We start from the raw sequence: 26063 nt of genomic DNA on the forward strand, positions 1-26063 counted from the left end.
AAATTGCTACACAATGCCCCCTGAGCTGGAGTGGGATGGATCCTAGGTCTTCCCAGCAGGAAAACAAGTGCCCTTTAAGGTGTGTAGCTTGAAGGTGAAGGACATTTATCTGCATTGACCCTGGAATCTTTAAGAGTGGATCTAGTTTTATGATCATGGAGAAATCTCCAGAGCATTTCTGCTTTCCCTCCCTGGAAGAGTAACACTGACAAATCTGCTGTTCTCCTTACCTGAAACTTTGAGCATCAAATTCCTCAGCATTAGACCCAAAGTATTCTGGACACAACACATGCCGATGAGCAATTCATCCTGAAAGCCAAGATCACAGGGAAAATGCCCAAGGTCATGGACAAAGCATCCTTGTAAGAACTAGAAAGTGACAGTTCAGCTTGGAGCTGACTTTCATATTGGCACTTGCTAGCTTGCTTGCTGCTTCATCTTTGTGGAAACCGCTACCTACTGAAGTGGTTACCCCTGTAGATTTACAAACCTGTGGGGAGGCTGGGTTTTAGAATGCCTAATTTGTCTTTGGCCAGTGATGAGAACAACCACCATTTACTTCAAAATGCAGTTATAATTTCTTGGGTCCAGACACCCAGGGTTTTCCTTTCTCCTCAACTAGTTGACATATCTGAAGCCTCACTCCATTCTCTCTCTACCTTCAGGGCCATTCTTCTCAGAAACTCTCAGATGGCAGACATTATTTTAAAAAAAATCTGTTTCTCTGCTTTTGAGGATGCTACTGGGCTGTCCCCGGCCCTTACATCCTGGGCATTAATTCTATGGCTGTTCTGATCCCGAGACTGGACTTTTGCTCAGCAGAGCATGGGTTGGAGACAGTGTTGCTGTTTCTCACAAGGAGAGCTGTGATTTTCCTTACCATCAGACGTCACTGGAAGCAGGCTAGCATTTATCATTAGGAAATCAATAGCTGCTTGGCTGGCAGGACGCACCTCTCTGGTGAGAAATAATTCACCTTGGCTGTGTCACCTTAGCTGTGCAGGAGTGTTGCCCCCAGCCAGCACAGCCCGATGTAGCCCGTAGTCATTAATTACATTTTTATGTACATTATTACCCTCCAATATGCATATGTTCTATGACACTCTGAAGTAAATGCATCCTTCGGGCATTTGGGATGTGTCCTGCTTGATATTTGGAAATTAATTATTTAAGATGGTCTCATTTTTCCTGGTTGGATGACTTCTTCTGCATTTTATTTTTACAGGGTTTTAAAAAAAACCCTCAGAATTTGACAAAAGGAGGAAAAAAAATGACCACATTTGAGGAAATTTATCAAGCTAAGTGTGAAGGCATGACTATTCTTTTAATGCATTCATCCCTACAAATTAAAGTTACTTTTTTTTTTCTTGGTACAATAGTGTTCTTTATTGCCTTTGTTTCTCTGGCATGAAAAAGAATTGGCCACCTGTCCCCCTTCATACACAAAGAACGGCATCTTCGATGTTGAAGTACTAATTATGGGATAGACTTTGCATGGTGAGGAGGAGGGTCCAACAGTCTCTAACCTTGCCAGTATTTGTCAACAGGAAATAGCCCACACCTGCCAGACCCAACCACTGCCCTCGTTCATGCGGAGCTGGCGCACAGCCACTTCCTGTCGATACCACTTTGATTCATGTGATGCTGGCCGTACTTCTACAGGTCTAATTTTAGCCTTGTTTTCAATGTTATAAAATCTATCAAGTTTCTGATCTCCATCTATAACTGGTCTTTTTTTTCTAGGAAATAATTAGATCTTTCTCTTTGTCATCTTTGAGATAGCCTCTTGTCTCTCCTAAGGGGGTTTTAGGTCAGCAGTGGACTAGTTCTAAGATCACGTTAACTTGCCCATGATGCTGCCAACAAAGACTTGTCGTAATCTTCCAAAAGACCAGGAACCCTCAGTGAACAAGTCTGCTCCATGCATTAAGCCGGGGCTCACACGTAAACCATTTCTTTCTGTGACGAGCTGATGGCATAGGGTTTATTGATACAATGCTTTCTGGATTGGCCAATATCGTTCATTATTTACTCAAGGTTCCCAAAATGCTGCTTTTTGTGAACCCCAAAGTCAACTCTCTCTGTCACTCATTTGGAAGCTCAGTCCAATTATCATTTTCTTTCTTCTAAACGATCATGTTCCCAAGGCTGCGCCGAAGCTCTGCAGACTTGCAGCCACAGTTTAGATGGTAAATAACACGTGTTCCATGCTTGCATTCATCTCTGCCCCTCCCCCTCTCTCTAATTCAGAGTCATTACTCCATGAAGAAAGCGGCCTCCTTCCTTGGGATTGGCACCCAGAACGTGTACTTTGTAGAAACAGATGGAAGGTAACTGGGGCGGGGGCAGAAGCATCTAGGGTAGAGGTGGGGAGCCTGTCTTCTAAAAGCTCAGCCTTTGCCTGCTAAGTACTGAGCGTAACCGGATGTCTCAACCCTGTACCCCTCAGAGGCAAAATGATACCAGAGGAGCTGGAGAAACAAATCCAGCAGGCAAAACAAGAGGTAAGAATGAGGGTTGGGAGAGGTGGGTGCCCCTGAGGCAGAGAAGGCAGAGCAGCAACCCCATTGTAGGAGTGGCTGAGAGAAGAGAGTATGTCTTGGTCAATGCAGGGAAACTGTGTAGCTGTCCTACATAAGTTCTATTTCTTGGTGCATGGCTCTCCGATTTCTTGGGGGGTGGGGGAGAAGGTTTCATTTCTGGGTGGCCAGAGTCTAAGCACTGGTGTCATGGCAGGTGGACTCCATCTCTCCCTGTCCTCACTTGGGGGATTTCTTAGTCCAGCACCTCTGTGGCAGGGTGTTCTATCTTCCCGAGCCACTTGAATAGATAATGCTGGGTATTTTTGCTGCTCGAGAAAGCCAGGCCCGACGGTGCTTAACTGATGTGACCCTGCAAGGCTGATCCTCACAGGACCCTGAAAACGTGACTGGCTACACTTCCCCTAGATTGCTTCTTGGGTTCTAACTGGTTGGTGCACAGATATGATCTTTCCACTCTTTCCTCCCATCCAGTTCTCCCCTTCCTTAGCTGCTAATGGAGCTGCAGACACTCGTTAAACAGGTGGTTTATGCAAATGGTCTATTCTCATAGGCGTTTGCATTTGAAGAAGGATGGGTTCATTATTTTAAGCCTTAATATTATATTTATATTGTTGTAACCTATCTTCTCAAAGTTTGTAAAATTATTTTGCTCTGGGGTATGCTAAATTACTATATCTGGTCCAAAATCTATACTTAATTTCTTTTTTAAAATTACATTTTATTTAGTTGGTGGGATGAAGCAGGGGATGCATGCTATGGTCCACGTAGAGAGGTCAGAGGACAACTCTGAAGAGTTGGTCCTCTTCTTCCACCATGTGAGTTCTGGGGATCAAATGGATTTTCAGGCTTGGTAGTAGGTGCCTTTACTCTGTGAGCCAGCTTCCTGGGCTTGGAGTCTATACTGTACAAATCTGTCACTATTATAGGTGCCTTGTCTTCCGACATGTGTCTTCAAACCTACACATCTTTTTAGTTACCGTCTTACTGTCTGTATAGACATGATCATTGTCTGGGGGCTCACACAGTCACAGTCTTAATTGGGTTAAAATTTTCCAAAATATTGTCAGATTATTTTTCCCCTTTCCTTTTGTTTTTTGTTTTTCTTACTGCCAGCCACAAATACTTCCTTTTGGATGTTCTTTCATCTCTTCCTGTACAATTTCCTACATGAAAGGAACTGTCATGATCCCAGGCATGATCAATGGTGGCAGATGCTGAGAGTTCTGTTGTGTGGCTCTCATTCTTTCTTTGTTCCTTCTCTTTCCTCAAGCCTTTCATTCCCCCTCCCTTCCATCCTTTCCTCTTTCTTCCTCTCCCTATCCCGTCCCTTTCTTCTTCCTTTTCTCCGTCTGCCTTCCTGCCTGCCTATCTGTCTCTGTTTTGTTTATTTATTTTTTTTAATTTTTTTTTATCATAGAAGGCTTTGGAACTTACAAATGTAGCATGCTCCTCACCACCCATCAAACACACTCACAGGTGGTCACTTCCAAATATAATGATTATATTCAGTTTATACTAAAAATTTCCCTATCCATTTAAAAACAATAGCTGGCTTACTTAAGGAAAGTAAGTTGATTCTTTGATTCTTCGATTCTTGGGTTGTTTTGACACTCCGAGTACAATAAACTGACACAATTCCGAAGTTGAAACCTGGGGAGCAGAAATCTGGAAGAAATAAAAATTGCTCCAGGTATATGGAAAAGGAGGGCATTGAGGACACACTAGTGTTTCTGCCCAGTTTTCTTTGAAGTCAGTGCCTTCATGAGTATGGATTCGCCAGCAGCCGGTCTTCCAGACAATGGCACACCGTGCGAGTGTTTGCAGAGCTTCATGGTGTAGACCTGTTTCTCTTTTCCAGTGTTTCCTACATAGCACTTCAGACACAGGGAGCCATCAGCATGGGGTTTTGTGCTAGGGTTGAGCTCTCTGAGCCAACACTACCCATTAAAACATCTTTTAGGCAACAACCTTTGCTTGATGCTGTCACAGAGACCATGCAAACTTCAGGGCACTGACTAAGTTAGTTATTGACCAGTCCAGTGAGCAGGGCCACTGTAGTCTTCTAAGGTGGTTTTGAACATGAGTGTTCAGAGTGACACACTTTCTTACAGAATATAGCTTGCTGGCACTATAAGATCAATACTGTTTCTCTAAACTTTTTAGTTAACACACAGAAACGAGGCAGGAAAAAAAAACAGAAAATAAATCACACATAAATGTGCGGTTTCTGGCCTTATTAAAAACACAGGATTTAAAAGATGAGGAGAACTAAGTAGAGTCCTCTAATGGCTTACCTGGGTATTTCCTCTTGCTTGTCAGAACATCATACAGTGTATGGAGAAGATCCGACCAGTAAAGACACCTTAAACAGTTTCAGCAAATGACTTTCTTGTCTGTCGCTTTGAACACTTGACTGATGTGACCCCATTCTCATTCTGTCTAGGTCACTGACATGATTAACACTTAACCAGTTGTGGTTGAGTGCAGGGAAGAATCCCCCATGCTCATGGATCCCCAGTGGGGGCCCTGTCACCTCCTGGCCTGGCTCTGAAAGGGTTGGTGTAGACCCAACCCTGTGTGTAACAGCTGTCTCCCCAGATGGCAAATGGATTCATTCCGTGCTTTCACTCTGATTCCTGGGCATCTCAGTTGTGGGACATGGGACCCAGTGGTCTCTCTCTGCCCCACCTCCCATAGAGAAATAACATCTTTCTATCGAAAGGTCAGTTACGTTGTAATAAGCTTGATTTAAATACAAGTCACTATGGCACACAAGGAGATAAGAACCCATTTCGACAAGGGGAACTCAGCGTTATGCTAAATGAAAGCAAAACAATTTTCAGAAGCAATAAAATGGACAAGAGTGCCTCATTCTTTATGTTCTAAAACATTAGAGCTCACAGCTACCCACAGTCCCACAGTCATCTGTAGATTGTCCCTGTCACAGTAACACACTTCTGCCACCATGCTAGCATTGATGACAAACACCCTTCTCTCCTCTTTCCTTGCCAGTTTGATAGGAAGCTGCAGCTGTGTGCACTGTGCATTGTGCTGACTTGACTGATTTCTTTTCATCACTGTTCTATACTCATTGTCTTTGTCAGGGTTCTTTAGAACACAGAACTTATGGGATGTCTCTAATGTATTAAGGGAATTTATTGGAAGGACTTATGGTCTGTAGTCCAACTAACTCAACAATGGGCCGTTGTAAATGGGAAGTTCAAGGAGACTGGTTGTCTCATCTAGTCTTCTGTAGAAGTAGGTTCCAACACATGTGTTGGCAAAAAGAGTGAATCTTCCTTTTTCCAATGTCTCTGAAAAGGCCTCCAGCAGAAGGTGTGGCCCAGATTAAAGGTGTGTAGCACCATGCCTGGACCTCAAACTTGCTTTGTCCCAGGAGATCTGCTTGCCTGGGTCTCCTGGAATTAAAGTCATGTATTGTCTTGCCTGGGCCTAAGATTTTCATGGTCACTCTTTCTCAAAATCTCCATGTCAAAATCTGGGTCAGAAACCTGTCTGCCAGCCTCCAGATCTGGATTCCAGACACCTGTGCCCTCCATTTCTAGATTGTAGTTCGTTCTAGATATAATCAAGGGGACAGCCAGGAATAATCCCTTTTCTCCTTTTTCTCACCCATAGTCCACTGACATCTGCTCAGTCTATAAGGTACAATCATCAGCAGTGTGAGGACCGGACCCATTTAGGTGTGAGGCAGGTCCTCTTTCCCAGCACATGCTGTGAATTTACCCATGGCTGCCTGACATGGATAGCCCTTCCCCGGGAGACTGCTTCATTCTCTCTGCTCACACTTGTTTTCTATCTACACTAGCTTGCATTTTTGTCTGGCCTCCATATTTACTTAAATAAGCAGACAGGTCTGTATGATTCATGCCTGGGGCTAGACTTTGGTCTACCAGTCCTGCCTGTGTTTGGGTGAGAGGGGGCAACGCAGGCTCTATAAAAGGCCACAATATTTCTTCAAGAACAACCAAGAAGCCAACAGAATGACTTTTGTCCACTTTGGACCTGAGCCATTACCAGAACATGAACCTGACGGACAGAATACAACAAACAGGACCTGGCAGCAATAGTCTTGATTCTAGCCATTGATCTGGACCGATGTAGGACCAGGTTATAGCATTTTCTTACTGTACTCAACCTGTTTATAGTGACCAGAGGCCACATAGTATATAAGTGTCTCAACTCTCACTGAATTAACCATGACCTCCAAAGAGGGGCATTTGTCATATACCCCATGTTCACAGCATCCAACAGGGCAAATTTCAGAATGGTGGTGATGATTCTCTTTGTTACTGGCTCCTTTTCACAGGGGGCAGTGCCGTTTCTTGTCTGTGCCACCTCTGGTACCACCGTGCTGGGTGCCTTTGACCCCCTGGATGAGATTGCTGAGGTCTGTGAGAGGCATGGCCTCTGGCTCCATGTGGATGTAAGTTCATCTTTGTGTCTGTCTGTCTAACCTCTAAGTCCTTCCACAGCTTCTCATATGATCAGAATCTAGAAGCCTTTTACTTTTCTTCTCTCTTGGGAAATGAGCATGCAATTACTTTAAGGCTTCCAGAAGATTCTAAGACCTCAGATTTGTTTTGATTTTGTTCTCTAGATTCCATGGGACTTTCTCCTTTCCCATGAACCATTTTTTTTTGTTCCAAATTGGCAAAGCAGTGCCATGTTAGGGAAACAGTGACAGGGAAACCAGAGATTGTGACTTTGATTTCTCAGCCCCATGTTTGCGGTTGCTTCAGTTGCAGGGGGATGGCCAGTAAAGTATCTCCCAGTTCTAAAATGATATGATTCCAATCAGTGAGAAAGTGCAGAAAAGGAAAAAAGTATCCTACCTTATATAATTACATGCCTTAATTAAAGCAGGGTTTAGCTGGATCCATAATAGATTAATTGTTTGAGGGAAAGGGATATAATTTATGTTCTTCATAATTTTCCAACTTAAAGGGTTAGATTTTTTTTCTAATTCAGTTCATAAGTCCTGAGGTTGTTCATAATACATTTTCCTTTAAGCTAAAGGTAATTTTTATTACAGGTCTACTTGATCATGGTTTAAAAGTTCTACATGTTTTATTTTATCCCTTCCCCTCCTTGCTCTTCCCTGTCACTCCCTTCTTTCTCCATCCTCTTCCTTTCTACTTCCTCTTCCCTGCCTTTTCCCCCTTTTGTTGATTCTCCCCTTTTTATCTGTTCCCTTCATTCCCTCCCCCTTCATTCCCTCCTTTCTCCTCTCTCCTGTAAGAGTGGGTTTTTTCGCAACCTACTTTTAATAAAGGTACAACCTCTCCTCTAGCCCACTACCTGGCAGAGGTAGTGAAAAAGTTATTGGGATACAAGGTAAGTGGACCTGTTCAGCAATAGTTCTTTGTGGGCAAGCTCAATCCTCTTTGGCAGCAGTTCAGCCCGTTAGCAAACACTAAGCAGCTGCAGACCAGTCCTCTCTCCAGGCAAACACCAGGCAAGAACCAGCAGCTGTCATTTAATACTGGAGGAACATCTAGGCTCTCCAACTGGCCTGAGGTGAGGCCAAGGAAGCAAAAAACCGATGTAGGAACCTCACAGGAAGTTCTTGGGTGAGCTTCTCTCAATGGCAGCCTAGTGAATAGCGAGTTGGAGCAAAACAAACCAATGCTCAGTTAGTGCTTGTCTCCCAGTGTCTGTGGGGTCATATTTATACTCCTTTGTCAGGCGTGTCCTTTCACTGGCCTGCTTTAGCAATACATCATTTGACATAACTAACTTTCCAAAGAAACTTCCACTTCACTTCCCCTTCTGTGTTTTCCTTCTCCCCTTCCCTCCCCTTGCTCCCTTCTCTCTCCTTCTTTTGTCCCTTCTCCCCACTTCCTTGTCCTCTCCTCTTCCGCTCCTATCTCCTCTTTCTTTATTCTCCCTCTTTCCCCCTTCTCTTCTCTTTCCCTCCCTCTTTCCCCCCTTAGCTCCCCTTTCTGCTTCTCTCTTCTTTATTCCTTTCTTTTATATGAAGCCAGGCATTTGTGGGTTTTAATATACCTTAGAGAAGGAATGACTGAACAGGCCCAGGAGGCTTTATTGTGTCTTCCCAGCCTGGAGAATAGCCAAGACCTTCATGATCAGAAGAGATATGTAGTAACTCAGTGAACGGAAGATGACCAAGCATTAAGAAGATGTACCATATATAATTTTATAGTTCAGAACAGTTTATTCTTCTGAAGTCAATTGTCTACAAATTGATCTAGAGAGAGCACTTGAGTCCTTTTAGTTCTCACTGAGTAGATGGTAATGTTGGGTGAGCCAGACACAGGCTTGCTGGAGTCACAGGCCTACTTAACGCACCCATAGCAATATTTCAGGTGATTCTTTGTGACTTCATTCAATGGAGCTTGCATATTCTTATCTGCTCACTTTTCAACTTATACCTTATTGATTTTTATCACCTTAGAAATGTGGAGATACTTAATGTCCTGAGAGATAATGTGAAGTGAGCACTTTTGTTAACCATGGAAATAAGGAGAAACAATCAAATATGCCAGCATTTTCCTTAAATATTCCACTCTCATTAGAGAAGCGTCAATAGAGGTCACAGGTTTATGTGGAACAGTGTAGCTACAGCAGCTCTGAAATTGGAAATGATCTAAAGAGATGCATTCAAATTAGACATAACCTGTAATTTATAGATGGTAAGAAAAAAATCTCTTTTTAACTAAAGGTTAAAATTTGAAGAAAATACTTCACTGAGAAAACAAGATACACCAACTTATTGCATTTGCACATAGTAGGCATGTTATGTCAGATTAAATCCAACAACAGCCTCTCTGAATAGAGGATTAAATCTGAATTAATGAAACAAACACATCCTAACATTGAGACAGTTTTTATTAATTCTATATCTAATCCATTTGATTACAATAGAATATAACTTATGTTTAGGAAACATCATACACTATACACAGTCCAGTCCATAATGTTAAAAATCTTGATGAAATCACAATAGTTGCTTTGATTTCTTATAAGTTTCAAAGGACATTAAATACTTTTCTGGTTTTATGATATTTCCCCCCATCCTTTCCCAGTGAGAATGAATGTGAGACTCCTTCAAGGCTGACCACCTGTCTGGAGCAGGGGCTGGTGGCATTTACTAGGCTCCCAGAACTCCCCCTCTTTTCTTATAGCTGTCCCAGTTCTCATGGGAGATTTGGGGAAAGCTTTCTATGTCTATGTTTTAAATAGGATCTTAAGAACTTGCTATGTAGCTAAATATGACCTTAAAACTCCTCATCTTCCTGCCCCCATCTTTCAGGTGCTGGGATTACAGGTTTATGCTATCACTCCCTATGTATGCAGTGCAGGGCATTGATCTCAGAGCTTTGTGTGACCAAGCCAGCTCAGACAGTCAACAGGTTCTCCAGTGCATTAGTGAGGATTAAAAGAAAATAGACAATTAGACAGCATTGTAGCATGACTCCACAGCCAGTTCTGAGGCTGAGGCAGGTTTATTCTTTCCTAGTCTGCTTTTATACCATTTTAATTACATGCAAGTAATAAGGTCAGCTCTAGGTTAAGGGAACATGCAAGACAAAAAAACACAAATAGTCAAGGAACAATCAAGGCAATAATCAAAGTCCCATGATCACTGTTTCTAAGGGCTTATCGATATCTGAACCTACTTCCCTGTCCTAGCCCAAAGGCATTATATTGCCTGAAGCCTACTTTTTTATTATAGCCTAAAATCAGATTCCTGCCTGAGTTTACTTCCTTGTCCTAGCCCAATGTCAAATTCCTGCCAAATCTCTCCACAAGCATTCTAACCAACCAAGGTACTTCCTTACCCCATGTTGACTTTAAACTCATGAGCTTGGGAGACTGTAAAATCTTGTCTCTACTTTTGCCCTCACCTTATTTCAAGGCTAACTTTATAAGAGAACAATATCTTATGATGCTTAACATGCACTAAGACCTCCATGACAGTTTTTAGGGAGAGAGAAAGTGACTGGTTTGATGTTGTAAATTCTAGAGTTAGGAACTGAGGAAGGGGACTAGCTAGAAGCAGGGTCATGGTATTAGCAGGGTTATTTTTTTCCTCCATTTAAATCTATTGTGAAACAAATTTGTTTATGGAAGATCCCTATGCTGTTCAATGACTTTGTGAACCAAAAAAAAAATTTCTGTGATTTTTAAATTTAAATCTGGCTTAATAGGGTTTATTTAGGGGTGAAGCAGAGTCAGGGGTTGTACAAAGGGCCAGAGGCAGTGCAGATGTAGGGAACTAGGCTGGTTAATTACAGGAGAATGGAAATGGGTGTGGCCAATATGTCTTGCTTGCTTCCAGCCTCAGTCAAATCCAGTCTTTGTGAGGCCTGTGGAATGGAGTGATAGTGAGAGGGTGGATGTAGGGAAAAAATAAATGACAACTCCAGTGTATTAATTCTTGACTTGAAGATTTGGGCAATCACAAAAAGCAGAAGTCATGGTGTCCTTAGGGATTTTGTTGAATCAGGGTGTTGCGGTAAATATTAAAAATGTTATTAACCTCTTAACCTATGCTAGGGCTGGCTCCTGTGGGTCCATGTGGCACTGTGGGGTATCTCTAACTTAGTGTCTCCATGCTGCCTCTCAGAACTCAGGTACGGTTCACTCCACTTGCTCATGCAAGTTGTTTTTCACTCACTTTTCTCCACTACCTGGTATAAACAGGACTCCATAATTATTAACTTATCAAACAGGTTTATATGTTAAATTCTCAATCTACAAACCCTCTACACAATAAGCTTACAACCAGTAGACAAAGATATAAACTACCCATATAAATAAGATAAATAAACCCATAGAAACCTTAGAAATAATCATAATGACCTTATCAATCTAGAAATGCACTAAGAGAAACATCCATGTCTGTTTCCATCTTGCCTCCTCTCGAATCTCCATTTTCCCCACCTCTTTTGCTTTCCTAGACTTTTCCCTGCCTCACTCTCTACTGTCCAATTATATATCACCTTGACATCAACCTACATCAGGGCTGCAACTGAAAGGATTCTACTGAGAGTTCAGGATCTTGAATCTATGTTCACTTTAAGGGCTACAGAGAAGTCTGACCCTGGAATAAGTACATCCTTAAGCTTATACTGTATGGCTCAATGTCTTCATTGCACAGAGTACCAGCCTTTGGTTCATGACTTATGTATGCAGCAGCAATGCGAAGATGTCATCTGTTCTCGATCCAAAGCATCAAGAGGGCATGGGCTGCATCTTCGTAACTTCTTTTTGTCCACACAAAGCTCAATTGGCTATTGATATACCCACTTCTTTATGATGTGTGATTTTACATCTACGAGCCAATGAGGACTCATCTACTCTACTGGGGTTCTGATCACATCATCAGACTCCCCAGAATTCAAGTCAGTAAACATGTTATCAAATGAAATACCAAATATCATGTGTGGGTTTCCTATGGCAGTTCACAGGTAGAATAATTACACTGAAGTAACTGTTTTGGGTATATAAATATCTCAACAGGCCTCTTGGGGTGGCTCGGCTTTGGTGTCAAGAAAGTACCGCCGGCTCCTGCATGGTATCCACAGGTAAATTTAGACTCATATTTTGCACCTTGACTTTTATTTAGGGAAAAAACAATTGTTGGAATGTCTCCATTTGAGTGATATTCAGAAAACATGGATGAGGGAATAACTCAGTCAGTTAAGTCCTTACAAAGGACCCAAGTCTGTCCCCCAGGACCCATGTGAAAAATTGCCATGTGTAATAGTACACACATGTAATCCAATGTTGGAGAAACAGACATAGGTTGATCCCAGGGATTCATTGCTCTGCCATTCAAAGCTAATCAGCCTACTCTATCTCAACAAAAACCAAAATGGTGAATGGCATTCTGAGGAATGATGCCAAATTTGACATCTGGCCTACACACACACACACACACACACACACACACCACTAAAAAAACCATTTTTCTCAAAGAAAACACCCTCTAAATGGCCCCTATCTCTTAGATGAAGAATCCCTTGGATCAGTAACTTGTATGGAAGACTTCAATAGTATTTCCCTTCTCCCTACAGCAGCTATCCTAGCCCCTCTCTGATCTCTCTTTCTTTGACACAACAGGGCTGACTCGGTGGCCTGGAACCCACACAAGATGCTCATGGCAGGAATCCAGTGCTCTGCTCTACTTGTCAAGGACAAATCTGTGAGTTTTCCTGGGTTTTACAGCAATCTAATGTACTTAGTCTCCAAATGTATAGACGTTCCACTGTTGCTCATTCTTTGATGTCTTGGACTAAGTGTGGATGATTTCCAGGAAATGGTCATGACCTTGAAACAAAAGATAAGTAAACTCAGATGAGTAATTTGTACTTCCCTAGTAGTCTTGTGCATTTGATTGAGGCATTATATAATTATTCTTTAGCGCAAAATGACCCTCATTTGGATATTTTTAAACTGGGCTTTAAATCTCTCTCTCTCTCTCTCTCTCTCTCTCTCTCTCTCTCTCTCTCTCTCTCTCTCTCTCTCTCTCTCTCTCCCACTCTCCCTCCCTCCCCTCTTCTTTCTCTCTCTCTTTCTCCTTTTCTCCTTCCCTCTCTCCCTTCCTTTCTCTCTCCCTCTCTTCCCTCTCTCTCTTTCAATATCTCTTGCTCTTTTTCTCTCTTTCTCCCTCTCACTGAGTCTAGGATTTAAGTCATCCCAGAATTACTGCTCACTGAGAAAGTGGAACAGATGTGTGTCACACATTACCTTACTTAATATGCTTACCGGGGACTCAGCCGTCTGTTTCCACGGGAGGGCATTAGTTAAGGACTGATATCTGAGTGCATGCTTATTGGGGGTGGCTTTCTCAAGCTCTTTCTGGAGTCTGAGGGAATGTTGGGTGCTACTCTGGATGACTGAAGCAAGTGGGACAAGGGCTGCTGAGCTCCTCTTGGCCAGAGGCATGAACGACATGCTTTGTGTGGGTTAAATGAGGATCCTGTGGGAAGTGGCCCAGGCTGAGAAGTGCCATTTCATTCTTAGAAATGCCTCCTCAAGATCTGCGTTCAGCATGTGGGTGATCTTTCCCAGCCATCTGTTTACATCAGAGGGGACTCCCTTTGCCAACATCAAAGTCATTTCTGTTATTTTTCTTAAAGGAGTTTTATTGCAAATGAAAAACACTTTTAAAACTTGAAGGTTTACTCTTACATGTGGAAATATTTAAGTGGCTTTCCTTTCTTTCTTTTTTTTTTCTTCAACAAATAAGTGTGATATTTGTATGTTAGCACCCTGTGTATTTTGACATGGCCAAACAGAATGTCCACCCAAAATTAAGAAAGATTTTGTATCTACAGCAGTAGCTACTCCAAATGTTTTGTTAGGTTCATTTTAGTTGACTATTCATTAGTTGGTTATGGTTCACTGTCTTCACAGCCTGGTTAAAGTTGACTTTCTTCACAGATTGACTCCCTTCATAGGTTGTTAATAATAACTGAATGTCTTCACAGGTCGACTGGAATTGACTATCTTCAAGGGCTGATTAGAGTTGACTGTTTTTATGGGTTGGTTACAGTCAACTGTATTCAGTTTAGCTATAGATAACTGTCTTCACAGATCTATTATAATTAACAGTGTTCCCACTTGGTTATATGTGACTGTCTTAATTACCACTTGACCCTTTTGGTTTAAGTTTTAAAGCTGTGAGTTGACTATTTATAACTGGAGCTTGTTTAAGATTGTCATGCCATTTTGAGTCAAAGAACTCACTCAAGTTACTCACAGATGCATATTTAGGACAGGATAGAAATAGGTGTAAACCCAACTTCCTTTTGGACTACATTCAGGGACAGAAACAGCCCAGATGCACACTGTGTGCCAGGCATTTGGCATTTTCTTTCTCCTTCCCTCCTCAGCCGACCTGAATGACGAACTATCTGTTGGAGTGATGTTCTCAGAAATGGAAAATTTAGACAGAAACTTCTGAATACTCTTTATATAACTTCCTAGCTGCTCTGTTCTTTTTTCTTCTCTGATCATATTTGAATGGCCTATCAAAGAATCGGCTCACATTTACGTAAGCAGGCAATTATACTTCTGAATCACACACTTCATTAGTACGGGTTACATTTTTATGTTTTGAAAATGATTTCTTTCCTAAGTTGCAGTGGTAACAATGGTGCCCGCTCCCATAGCATGATGAAGGGGGTATCAGAGTTGCATTCACCGTGCAAGGAATTGAGCAACTGAAGCAATGTTTTTGTGAGGAAAAACTCATTTTTTCCTTAAGTGGATTAGAAAGCTCAGCCTTGAGATGGGGAAGTGTCAATCCTTTCCAGAAGTGGTTTTCTTTGAGGGTGCCTGCCTCATTTATGCCTGCTTTCTCTGTGTTTCTCTGCTTCCTGCTTATTCATTCAGTCTCTCAACCAACGGATTTGACTGACCCACATAGGCCCTACACTGTGCTCATCCTAGGAGTTGGGCAGTAAATAAGAGATGCTTCCCACAGTCAAAGTTTATCAGTGCACAGAGAAGATGTCAACAGAACAGGCTTCTTTGCCTCTTTGTGTGATGTGTGCTCCTGTACATGCATGCATGCGTGCAAATGTGCTCACCATGGGATAGCACGAGACAGAGGGTGACACTGAGATGTCTTCTTCAACTGCCTCTCAACTTTATTGTTTGAGTTAGTGTCTCTCACTGAACCCAGAGCTTATCTTTTCTGCCACACTACCCGGCTTTGAGTCTCCAAACTCCACTGTCCCCGTCCCCAATGCTGGGAGTAGAGACGAGAACTACTGTGCTGTGCCCTACTTTTACGTGGATGCTAAAGATTCAAACTTAGTTCCTCATACTTGTGCAGCAAGTGCTTTAACCACCGAGCCTTCTCGCCAGCCTTACCTGTTTGACCCTGTGCTTGGTCTTTTGAGAGGAGCACTGGAGAACATCAAGATGCCTTGGTTCTAACTGAGGTAGCTGTTACATTCTTGTTCTCTTCTTATCATCCCCAGTACCCACCAAGCAGCTTCCCTTTTGATCTATATGCCATCAATCTGGCCAGTTTAATTCAGAGCAATTCAAAAAGGCTTTGAGTCTCTGATAAAGACGATACTTGTGAGATAAAAATTCTCCTGTCCTTTTTTACTTGTGCGCAGTGGTAATAGAACCAGAAACATGGGAGTCTGGCAGCCACCTTGTGAAAATAAGTCAATAACCTTAGATTAGACCAACAACATGTCTATAGTGTCAAAGAAGAAAGGAGAAAGTCTAGCTCTTGGGTAATAACTTTGAATTGTTGTGACAACCTCCCAAACACCTGCTTTCAGACTCTGTGACAGGATTCAAGTGACATGAAATGTCCTTGTGGCTGGAACCATCTCACTGGGTAAGCTGTGTACCTAGCCGAATGCATTCCCCTCAGATATGAGAAGAACGTAAGGTGCTGGAATCACAGCAGGGAGATGCAGCATCCCAGGTGCAAAGAACAATGCGGGCAGATTTTCTAAGAAAAGAAAGTCCTTGTTCCATTTCAGAAGCTGGAAGGAGTTTATTGGGGCTGACGGAAGCTCTGATGATAATGTAAAAATGAGCAGGAAACGGAATGGAAAGCTTAAGCTGTGGGCAGACCTCGCCATGACTTAAAGATCGCCATAACAATTTCCGGCTTTATCTTTAGAAAGGGAAAGAACGTTAAAATTAGGTAGTATTGGGACTGGAGAGGTGGCTTGACATTTCAGAACACTGCTGCTCCTCCAGAGGACCTGGGTATAGCACCCAGCAGCCACTGGGTGGCTCTAGTTCCAGAGGATCCCGTGTCTTCTTGCCTCCTTGGGCAGCAAACAGGCATGAGGTGCACATACACACATGCATGCATGCAAAAACACCTATATACAGAAAGTTAAAATAAGTAAATCTTTTTCAAGAATAGAAAGCATTCACCGTCTAGGTGGGACTTCCTATTTCAGCTAACCTGGTCTGGATGATCCCTCAGAACATGCCCGGAATCTTGTCTCCCAGAAGGGTCTAAATCCTGTCAAGTTGACCATCCGTATTAACCATCACAGCTAGAAAGTTATAAAAAAAATATGCTATGACATCCTGTATCTACATTATATCAACTCTACTGGGCTATGGATGGTTTTGTACCTATGAGATATGAAGGGAAGAGAGGTGTCAAGGTTGACTCTTACTACTAACATGGCAATTGGGTTACTCAGACTCTTTAGTGAGATGGGGTGAGGGAGGATTTAAACATGAAATTTCTTTATTATAGTGTTGGATATCTACAATGTGAGAATACAATCTGTTCAAGTAAAGAAGCTGATATTGGCTAGGAAAGTCTATCTAGAGGATACTGGCTATCTTAAGGGTGATTGGAAGCCTTCAGAGGAACTTTAGAACAAGGAAATAAAATGAGATCGAGGCTTCTGTTTTTGTCTTAGCGTCACCATCACAGTGATGAAATATCATGACCACAGCAGTTTGAAGAGTAAAGGGTTCATTTGGATAACACATCCTGAATCCCACAGTCCACTGAGGGAAGCCAGTATGGTAACTCAAACCTTGAGGCAGGAGCTGAGCAGAGGCCATGGAAGGATGCTACTTACTGGCTTGCTCCTCATGGCTTGATTTTCCTGCTTTCTTAGAGAACCCAAGATCACCAACCAAGGTGGTACCACTCACAGTGGGCCCTCCTCCTTGAATCCCTAACTTAGAAAATGCACCACAGGTTGCCTACACTAGATTTCAGGGGCCATGTTTTTTCACTTGAGGTTCCCTCCTATTAGATGACTCCAGCATATGAAGTTGATATGAAACTACCCAGAAAGTCTTGAAGAGCTTCAAGGATCGAATAGAAGAGCTAGACCTCCATGGGAAGGCTGAGTCAGAATGGCCAGGAAGCTGGTTAGAATGAGAGTGATGTCATGAATTCGAAGAAAGGACATATACGTGAAAATGTATGTGTTCTTGTAACCAGGTTTTCTACAGCAAAGGACAGTGTAACGAGTAAAGAGCTGGGCAAATTTATAAATAAATTTAGGCCAGGTTGTGTGTGACATGGGGGACCTCAAAAAGGACAGCTTAGGGCTGGGGAATATCCCACAGTGGTAGAGTTTTTGCGTAGCACTGTGAATCCCTAAATTCAACTCAGCTTTAGAGCAAAAAGACTTGAAGGACTGGTGCAGGATATTTTATCTCACCATGATTGTGTTGTTTAGTGAAAATACCTGTTTCCAGCTGTATTGTGGCTCCACCCGTAGCAGACACCTTCAGTCCCTCTGGCTGAAATACAGAATGTCCTTAGTGCACACCTTTAATCCCAAACAATGAATATAAAGTTAGTTTAAAGTGATGTCTAATTGAATGGCAGACAGTGTGACAAATCAGAAAGAGACTTGACAGAATAGGAGATGTCCAACTCTCACGAGAAGAGAGAGGAAAAGGAAGTTACTTAAGGGCTAGTGAAGAGAAAGGGGAGGAGGTTGTTTTATCATTATACAGAGACAGGTTGAAGAAAGAACAAGTTAGACACGGGCGAAGACAGAAAGAGCCAGAGAATGAGAAGGAGCCAGAATATCAGATCAGATTGCTAGAGTAAGTTTGAGGCTAAGCAGAGAAATTCGGGAGAAACCAAGAGAAGCCAGATTGAATCAGTCAGTGTGGAAAAGTGTTTTGAGCCAGAACAGCTGAGTTGAAGCAGCCAGCCATAGTCAGAAGTAGCTAGAAAGTGAGAAAAGTATTCAGCAGAAAGTCTCAGAGGCTGAAAACATACTAGGCCTAGAGTAGACTGTATGGAGGCCAGCCATTTCCAGGACTAGGCCTGGGTCAGCAGACTGAAGCAGTTAGCTCCGGAGACAGCAATTACCAGGAGAATAGATGATAATTTATAGAATAAATAGTGAAAACAGGTTTTTTCTGGGGCTGGCCTTACAGAAGTATCACCAGAGGAGGAGAGTAATGACAGGTGGCTCAGCACGGCCTGTTGGCTCAGCTTTCTCTCACGGCCAGGAAGAACCTGGGAAAGGAAGACCCGCACATAGGGAAGAAAAGTTAAGGAGTTCTTTTATGACCACTTCAGGGAGAATGCCAGAGTGACCTCTAAGCTGTCCCATCATGGGATGATGTTCTTTCGGCGGTGAATGACTTTCCATTCATCCTCACTGTATCCGTTTCTGCCCTGCTGCTGTGGCAAAATACCAGGGAGAAGCAGCTTAAAGGGGAGAAGGGTTTACTTTCTGCTCCTGGTTTCAGTCTAATCCAGTGGGAAGGGCTGGTGGAGTTCACAGCAGTGGGAGGGTGTGGCTTCCCTTGTCCGCAATGTGGCACACTAGCAACCAGAAAGAGTGTGACAAAAAGCAGTCAGAGAAGGGGCACCCAAAAGACCCGAATCTCCAACCTACTTCCTTCTTCTTGGTCCCCAATTCTTAAGTTTTTACCATGTGCCAGAACAGTGCCACCAGCTGGGGATAAAGTAGCCAAATTCATGAGCCTGGGGGACACTCTATAGACACAAACCACAACATCCCATATCTGATTCCCAAAGGTTCCTGGTCATCTCCTAATGTAAAATGCATTCAGTCCGATTTGAAGAGGCTCAAGAGTTCTAAGAGTCCAACATTGCTTAAAAGTCCAAATTCAAAAGTCTTTTTCTAAGATTTGGGGGCATACACTCAGCTACGAGTCACTGTAAAATCAACAATCCAGCTACATACATCTAATATACAATGACACAGAGGAAGCATCCTCACTTGCAAAGCAAAATTTGGAAAGATATGGAGCCGAGACTAGACCAGAGCCAAGAGCAGAGCAGCATGGAGACCCAGCAGGGTACACACTAAACCTGGAGCTCAGCTCGTGCCTTGTATTAGGACGTGTAAAGGCATCATCCGAGCTCCAAGGAGCTTGGAAAGCCCTGTTCCTAGGTCCCTGACACTTGTAGGACACATGGTCCCTCTTGGGCTGGTTTCTCATGCTGCCCCCAGCTTTCTTGGGCCTTCCTTCCATCATCCTGAGGTCTCTGCTGCAACTTACCCTTCACCCTCACAGCCTCATGCCTAGCTCTCTCAGGGGAGAACACTGAGAATCTTCAATGTCTTCCACCCCCAAATTATTTGTTTTGGGAGTTGGGAGATGTGATCGTTTGCATTGAGTAAACACTGAGCTTATTGTGAAACCTACTCAGGTACCTCGATTAGTACCCTGTGGATGCCAATTTTCATTTAGACTCCCTTCTGCGGTTGGCATAAAGGGTTAACTCGAGTTAAAAGACAGCAAATTAGTGCATATAGTGGTGAAGAAACGATCTCCCTAATTTGTGCTCCATAGAGTGTTGGTGGCACCATTCTGAGAGCTTGCTGCGGTGTGCTGACTAATTCTCTGCCTTGGTCAGGGGTCACTGCAGGAACAAAGCACACTGCCACTCTTAAAGCTGTATTCTCAGACGCCCCCTTTGTACCACGAGGATGAAAAGAAGGCGAGATGGTCCCAGAAATCTGCAGTTATCAATAGGTCCACTGCAGGAGTAAAAGGTACGCGTCTGTGCAGCCGCGGAGGAAGAAAGAGCGTGTTCTGGTACTTTGATCATCAATGAAAGCCTACGTATTCTATCGGTGGCCCAGATGCAGAAGAAAAACTCAATATCCACCTTCCAATGTGTGAGTGTTTATTAGAAAAATTTTAGTCTTCAAAACTCAAAAATAAATGTTAGCAGGCAGCAGCTCATCAGAAGTCCTTTGGAGTGTTAGCACCTCCCTTTCATTTCTACCTGCCCCCAACATCTGGCTTAACTGCAAAGCCTTGTGCTGAAACCAGCAGCCACAGGAAACTCAAGTGGCAGCTTCCTTTCTTTCTATTTGCAAGGATTACGATGGCACTAGGGACTGTTTTTGTTGTTGTGTGTGGTATGTGTGAGTATGTGTACATGTGCTTGCATGTGTATCAGTGAACTTGTGTGCAAGTATGTGCATGTGTGTGTGTGTGTGTGTGTGTGTGTGTGTGTAGCAATAAGTTGATGTTGGGTATAATGTCTTTCTTTACTACTCTTTACATCAAACACCAAGGTAAGGTCTCTCATTTGAAGCTACAGTTTGCCAATCTGGCTAATCTAGACAGTCAGCTTGCTGACAGAGTCCCTGTCTCCACCTCGCTGAGATTCCAGGAGGACGATGACATTTATGTTGGTTCTGGACATTTAATTACCCACTGAGCTATCTCTCCAGCCATGAACACAATGGATTTTTAAAAGGCTATGTCCATCTTGAGAATTCTATTTCCAAAGAGCTAAAGAAAGGGAAAATGAAGGAAGGCTCACAGAATGCTGCTCTCAGAAGATGCCCTTTGCTGGTTTCCGGCAGCATCCGTGCCTTTAGATGGATGGGTACCCACCTAGTCACAATCCACAAAGTGTGTTTCGACCTTACAGCCTTTCAAACACAGTTATGAATACAGAGTTCTATATCTCTCTGTAAATTCTTTAACAGCTGAAAAGCATCCTATTATTTGATACGCTGTAGTTTGTATAACCGACCCCTTAAGTGTTTCAAACTTTTTATTATTCTACTTCTTAGTAACTTATGCACACAGGGTTGTCTGCATGTGAGCACAGGTGCTTAAGGTCAGAGGTGTTGGATCTCCCTGGAGCTAGAGCTGCAGGAGGTTGTAAGCTGTCTGGCATGGTGCTGGAATCTGAACTCAGGTCCTCTGCAAAAGGAGTACACTCTAAAAGACTGAGCCACCTCTCCAGCCCCACTCTAATTTTTGGTAATGACAAATTTAATTGCTTCCTTTGAGGCTCATTCTGTGTAGAATCCCTAGAAGCTGAAAAAGTATGACCAGTGTTCATGATGATTTTCTGTACTTGTTTTGGAATTTTCCTTCAAAAGTTAATTATATTCTCACTAAGAGAGTAAGAGAATATATGTGTTTAACCTTTGACATCTGGAGGGGGGTCGAGTTTAGGGATGTCACTGTGCTAGGCAAGAAATCTGTTCTCTTGTAGACACAGCATCTTCCTTCTAACTTTATCTGGTGATATTCTATACCTACCTCACAGGCATCATCCTTGGCTCAAGACAGCAACACATAATGTAATTCTTTGCTCCCAAGGTTTCAGATGACTGAGAGACAAGGGCTCATTCTATTCCATTTGCATTCTCTCTAGAGGAGGCCCAGCTGTAGACCTGGTGGTTTTTTAAAGGGAAAGGGTGGGAGGAAGAAGAAAGGTAGAGAATTTATTCAGCATACAGCTATTAAGGGTGTATTGTGGGTCATGCAAAACTGTGTTGAAATAGAGAAGGAAAGAAGAAAGGAGTTAAGGAAGGAAGAAAGGAGTGAAGGAAGGAAGAATAAAAGAAAGAAAGGAAGGAAGATGAAGGGGAAAGAGGAAAAGCAAGGGTGGAGAAAGGGGAGAGAGAAAGCAAGGAGGAAAGGAAAAAAGGAAGGGAAAGAGGGAAGAGAGAAGGGTGAAGGAGAGTAGAAAATGAAGGGGAGGAGAGGGGACTAATGCCATCTCTCACCATGGTTTCCCCTAGACAGAATTTCTGATGGACTCATAGGATGAGGTATTCGGTACATACCTGCTTGTCTGATTCTATTCTAAATAGCACCTTACTGCAATGATCACTCTTCTGCACATTCAAAAATACACGGGGAAAAAGAAGAGAAGATAAAATAGATTTCCCATCCTAGAAAGTAGAGCAAAGTGTATCTGCTTCAGTGAAGAAAGCCCTTCTGCTCTCCACCTGAGCAGTGGCGTCTCCCTGCATGTAGAGTGCCCATGTGCCTTTTTATCCCTTTAGAGGGGCAGCCCTGTTCACTGGGGTAAGAGAAGCAGAGGGAGGCAAGTGTGTGAAGTGACTGGAAGGGAGAAGCTTGTTGCTTTCAGGGGATTTCCTGCTTCCCGTGCCCAATACAGCCAGAACCCAGCATCTTCTGGATGCTTAATCTTCATCTGTGATGGTGCTTCCCTGGTCCTTTGTCCAAGTGGAGAACAGTATCACTGTGGTAATACTAATCACATCCATAATGGACAAAATAGATGTTTCCTAGAAAAGTGCCTCTCTGTTAATATGTGTGTATTTGCATGTGTATGTGCATGGTGGGGAGGGGAGGCAGAAGTCAACATTGGCTATCTTCCTTAATTTCTGCACATCTTATTTTGAGACAGGGTCTCTCTCTAAACCTGGAACCCATTGGTTGGGGTGGATCAGCTGGCCAGGCAGGCCACAGGATCCTCCTGTCTGTTTTCCCAGCACTGGCTTTTCATTTGGATGCTAAGGTTAGGAGCCCAGATCCACAGGCTTGAGTACCAAGTGTTTTACCCACTTAGCCATCTCCCAGACTATCTACTTTTAAAACTAAATAAGCACAGACCATTTCCTTTTCACACAACCGTGCCTGTGGATGCTTCTACAGAGGCGTCACACAAAAAAAAGCACAAGGCTGTCAGTCACCAATAAGTCACACTTGTTTTATCTTTAAGAGGAAAGCATTATGTCATCAGTGTCTTGTGTTCAAAATCTACTGTAGTCTCCAACCAACAAACCAACACAACTGGGTTTCAGTGTTTGGCTGTTGGTATTGCCTCGGTCATTAATTTTAATGAGAGTCTGTGCTTTGTTTCTGATCCAGGCTCCTTGGAGGCTGGTACATTAATTCTGTTGCTTACAAAGTCCCTAGGGTGTATTATCACACACCCATGATTACACGATCCAATATTAATCATTAGTTACTACCTAGGCATAGACAAACTCAGGTCCCAACATAAAGCATGAGCAACCCAACAGCAGAGGCCATTAGTAGTCCCTGGAATCCACGCACGTGGGCTCTTACACGAGCTTCTCATGGACAGAATGGGCTTTATTCACCCTGCAGTATTACTCCACAGTACAAACCCTCACCTGCCAGTCAATTAAATTCAGTAAAGATACTTCTTAGGCTGAGGAGATGGCACAGTTTGAAAAGTACAGGTTTTGCAGGCAAGACCTGAATCCAGCCCCATAAGGCATAAGAAGGTTAGCTGAGTCAGGGAGTTCTGGGTCTCCGTAGAAAAGGCAGCCAGGATGCTGGGGATGACAGATGAGGCTGTCCTCTAACCTGCACATAGACGAACAGGCTCATAAGCACAGACACATAAGCATGCACAGAACATGCATTAATTAACTAATAGAACAGGCTTGCAGGAGCAGCTGAATTCGGATATCTCTCCAACATTACCAAGTACTAATGCGTAAACCTGAGGATCATCTATTGTCTTTTCCTGCACAACCTGACGTTTTATGTCTCATCAACAGGGTCTTTTTTTGAGGGTAAAATAGAGATGTTAGAGACATTTAACATAGGATTTAAGCACGGGAGTTAAGAGAAAGGGGGTGCCTCGAGAGAATGTACAACACACACTCAAAACATGTCTGCCAGCTCCTCAAAGATAAATCGTGACATCCGTCTCTTCTCTTGATGGTGTGAGCTAACTGCTGTCTGTATTGTCCTCATGGCCATATCTGCAGCACCTTCCCCACACCCATCCCAGGCTGGCACTTACAGCCTTTCTCTGTACCAGCACCGGGCATGTTATTTGGATGCCCAGGCACCCAGTAATAAACCGATGATTCATGCTTTCCGTCCTCAGACACCAAAGTGTCTTTCCCCCAGGAAGTTATTTTTGCTTTACAATCTAATGAGGCTGGACAAGTAGAAGAGAAGCTCGCTCTTCTAAACGTTGCTGGGTCCCTTTGACCCCTTTGAGTGAGCAGCAACACTCACCAGCTGCTGGCTCGCTGGCCGTGGCTCTTAGCAGTAATGTTGCATCAAGCATCTTTGCTGGGAGCTTCCTAATTTCATCCTTGAATCCCCGCAGAGCTCTTGGGTGATTGCCACCTGGTCCTAGGGACTGGAGCTACGTGCACTTCACATGCTCTGCCTAAATGAGCTGCAGCACTCTGCCCACTGTCCCATCTCTTCTGCTTCTATTTCTGGATAGCCCTGAGGGTGTGGGAATCTCTCAGATGCGCTTCCAGGTGAAGAATTCCCTCACCTTGGAAGCCAGCCCTGTTCAGTGTGAAACCCCAACCTTCATTTCAATGACAGTCATTAGAATGACTCCCTTTTCACTAAGAAATAACCACAAAATGATTCGACCTTGTGCCCTTCTGTCATTGAAACTGTCCCAGAGAGAGGATTCTTTTTTTTTTTTTAAGACTAAATCTTTCTTGTCCTACTTGGTGACAATCCCTAACACAGGGAGATTATATAAGTTAAGAACCCCCCCCCAAAAGAGAGAAATATAAGGGGGAGGGCATAAAAAAAACCCGGGGACTAATGAAGCAAAGGTACAGTTTCTAATTAGCATGGCACACCTGCCTCTGTGGGTAGGCTTAAACTCGCTTTTAGCCTGTTTCAAAGATTCCAAATGTCTGCCTGCGTTTGGCTTTTGTTTTTCTGTTGCCACATGACAAGAGAGTCTTAATCTTATTTCCACCTCCTGGCGTGACATCTCAGAATAACCCACTTGTTTCTCCTTTGTGTCTCCCTAGCTGTCAGATGTGCTGCCTTCTAAGGCTGAAGCCTCATGGAAAGTGGGGGGATGGGGTGGTGCGGGTTAGGGATTGTAGCTTTGTGATGCCCAAGACAGAAGAGCTAAAGAGAGCAAGAAGTCAATTATTTTCTCGGGATTTCCCTCCATGGTTATTCAAAGCGTTAGTCACATGAATTTCAAGAAGGAACCTGGTCAATGTCTCAGTGGTGATGAGTCTAGTTTGCTTATCAAGATACTTAGCAGTTGTGCTTAAGATGTAACTTGTCTGAAAAATGCTAACGGCATATAATGAAGATGAATTCCCAACTTTTTTATGAGCTGCCTAGAAGGACAGAAACAGTAAGACAGAATCGTATCTCTCATGTAGGGCTCCTGATGCCCACAGAAATGGAACCCTGATCATGAAGCTTCTGTTTCCAAGCTGTGGGGATACAGAGGGCTCATGTACAACCAAGAGTGCTACACAGTGGGTGTGCCTGCCTGAGAGGTGTGACAGGAACCAGACGGGTGTCGACATCCCTAACTGACACCTGTGAGGCAGGGCTGTTGTGAACTTGAGGTCAGCCTTGGCTACTAGTGAGTTCAAGGGTAGCCTAGGGTACGGCGTGAAGTTCTGTCTCAAAATGAAAAGAGCACAGAAGGAAATCACAATCTAGAGATACTTGCAAAGTATGAAAGGACTTCATTGTATTATGTAGTGGTATATTCAAATAGCTGGAAGACCAGAAGAACTCTGTGTGTGTGTGTGTGTGTGTGTGTGTGTCTGTCTGTCTGTCTGTCTGTCTGTCTGTCTGTCTGTCTTTCTGTCTCTGTCTGCTGTGTATGTGTATATCTGTGTATGTCCATGTATGTGTGCCTGTGTGTGTGGTTTCTGTCTGTCCTGCCTTTGTGTATCTGTGTATGTATGTGTGTCTCTCTGTGTATGTATGTGTGTCTCTCTGTGTATGTGTCTGTCTGTCTGTGTGTTATCTGTGTATCTGCATGTGTGTGTCTGTGTGTGTGTCTGTCAAATGTGT

General features: G+C 43.2%; 1 protein-coding gene across 1 annotated transcript in view; it reads left to right on the forward strand.

The window, feature by feature from the left end:
- The window catches only part of GADL1 (glutamate decarboxylase like 1), a 173543-nt gene that overhangs the window by 49564 nt on the left and 97916 nt on the right, over nt 1–26063 (forward strand). Inside the window, exons 7-11 of the mRNA XM_080934135.1 lie at nt 2251–2330; nt 2450–2504; nt 6874–6990; nt 12054–12118; nt 12657–12738. Of these exons, the coding sequence (XP_080790261.1) occupies nt 2251–2330; nt 2450–2504; nt 6874–6990; nt 12054–12118; nt 12657–12738 (399 nt within the window). The remainder of the gene's footprint in view (nt 1–2250; nt 2331–2449; nt 2505–6873; nt 6991–12053; nt 12119–12656; nt 12739–26063) is intronic.

This window comes from Micromys minutus (genome assembly GCF_963924665.1).
Source record: "Micromys minutus genome assembly, chromosome: 21".
Lineage (NCBI taxonomy): Eukaryota > Metazoa > Chordata > Mammalia > Rodentia > Muridae > Micromys > Micromys minutus.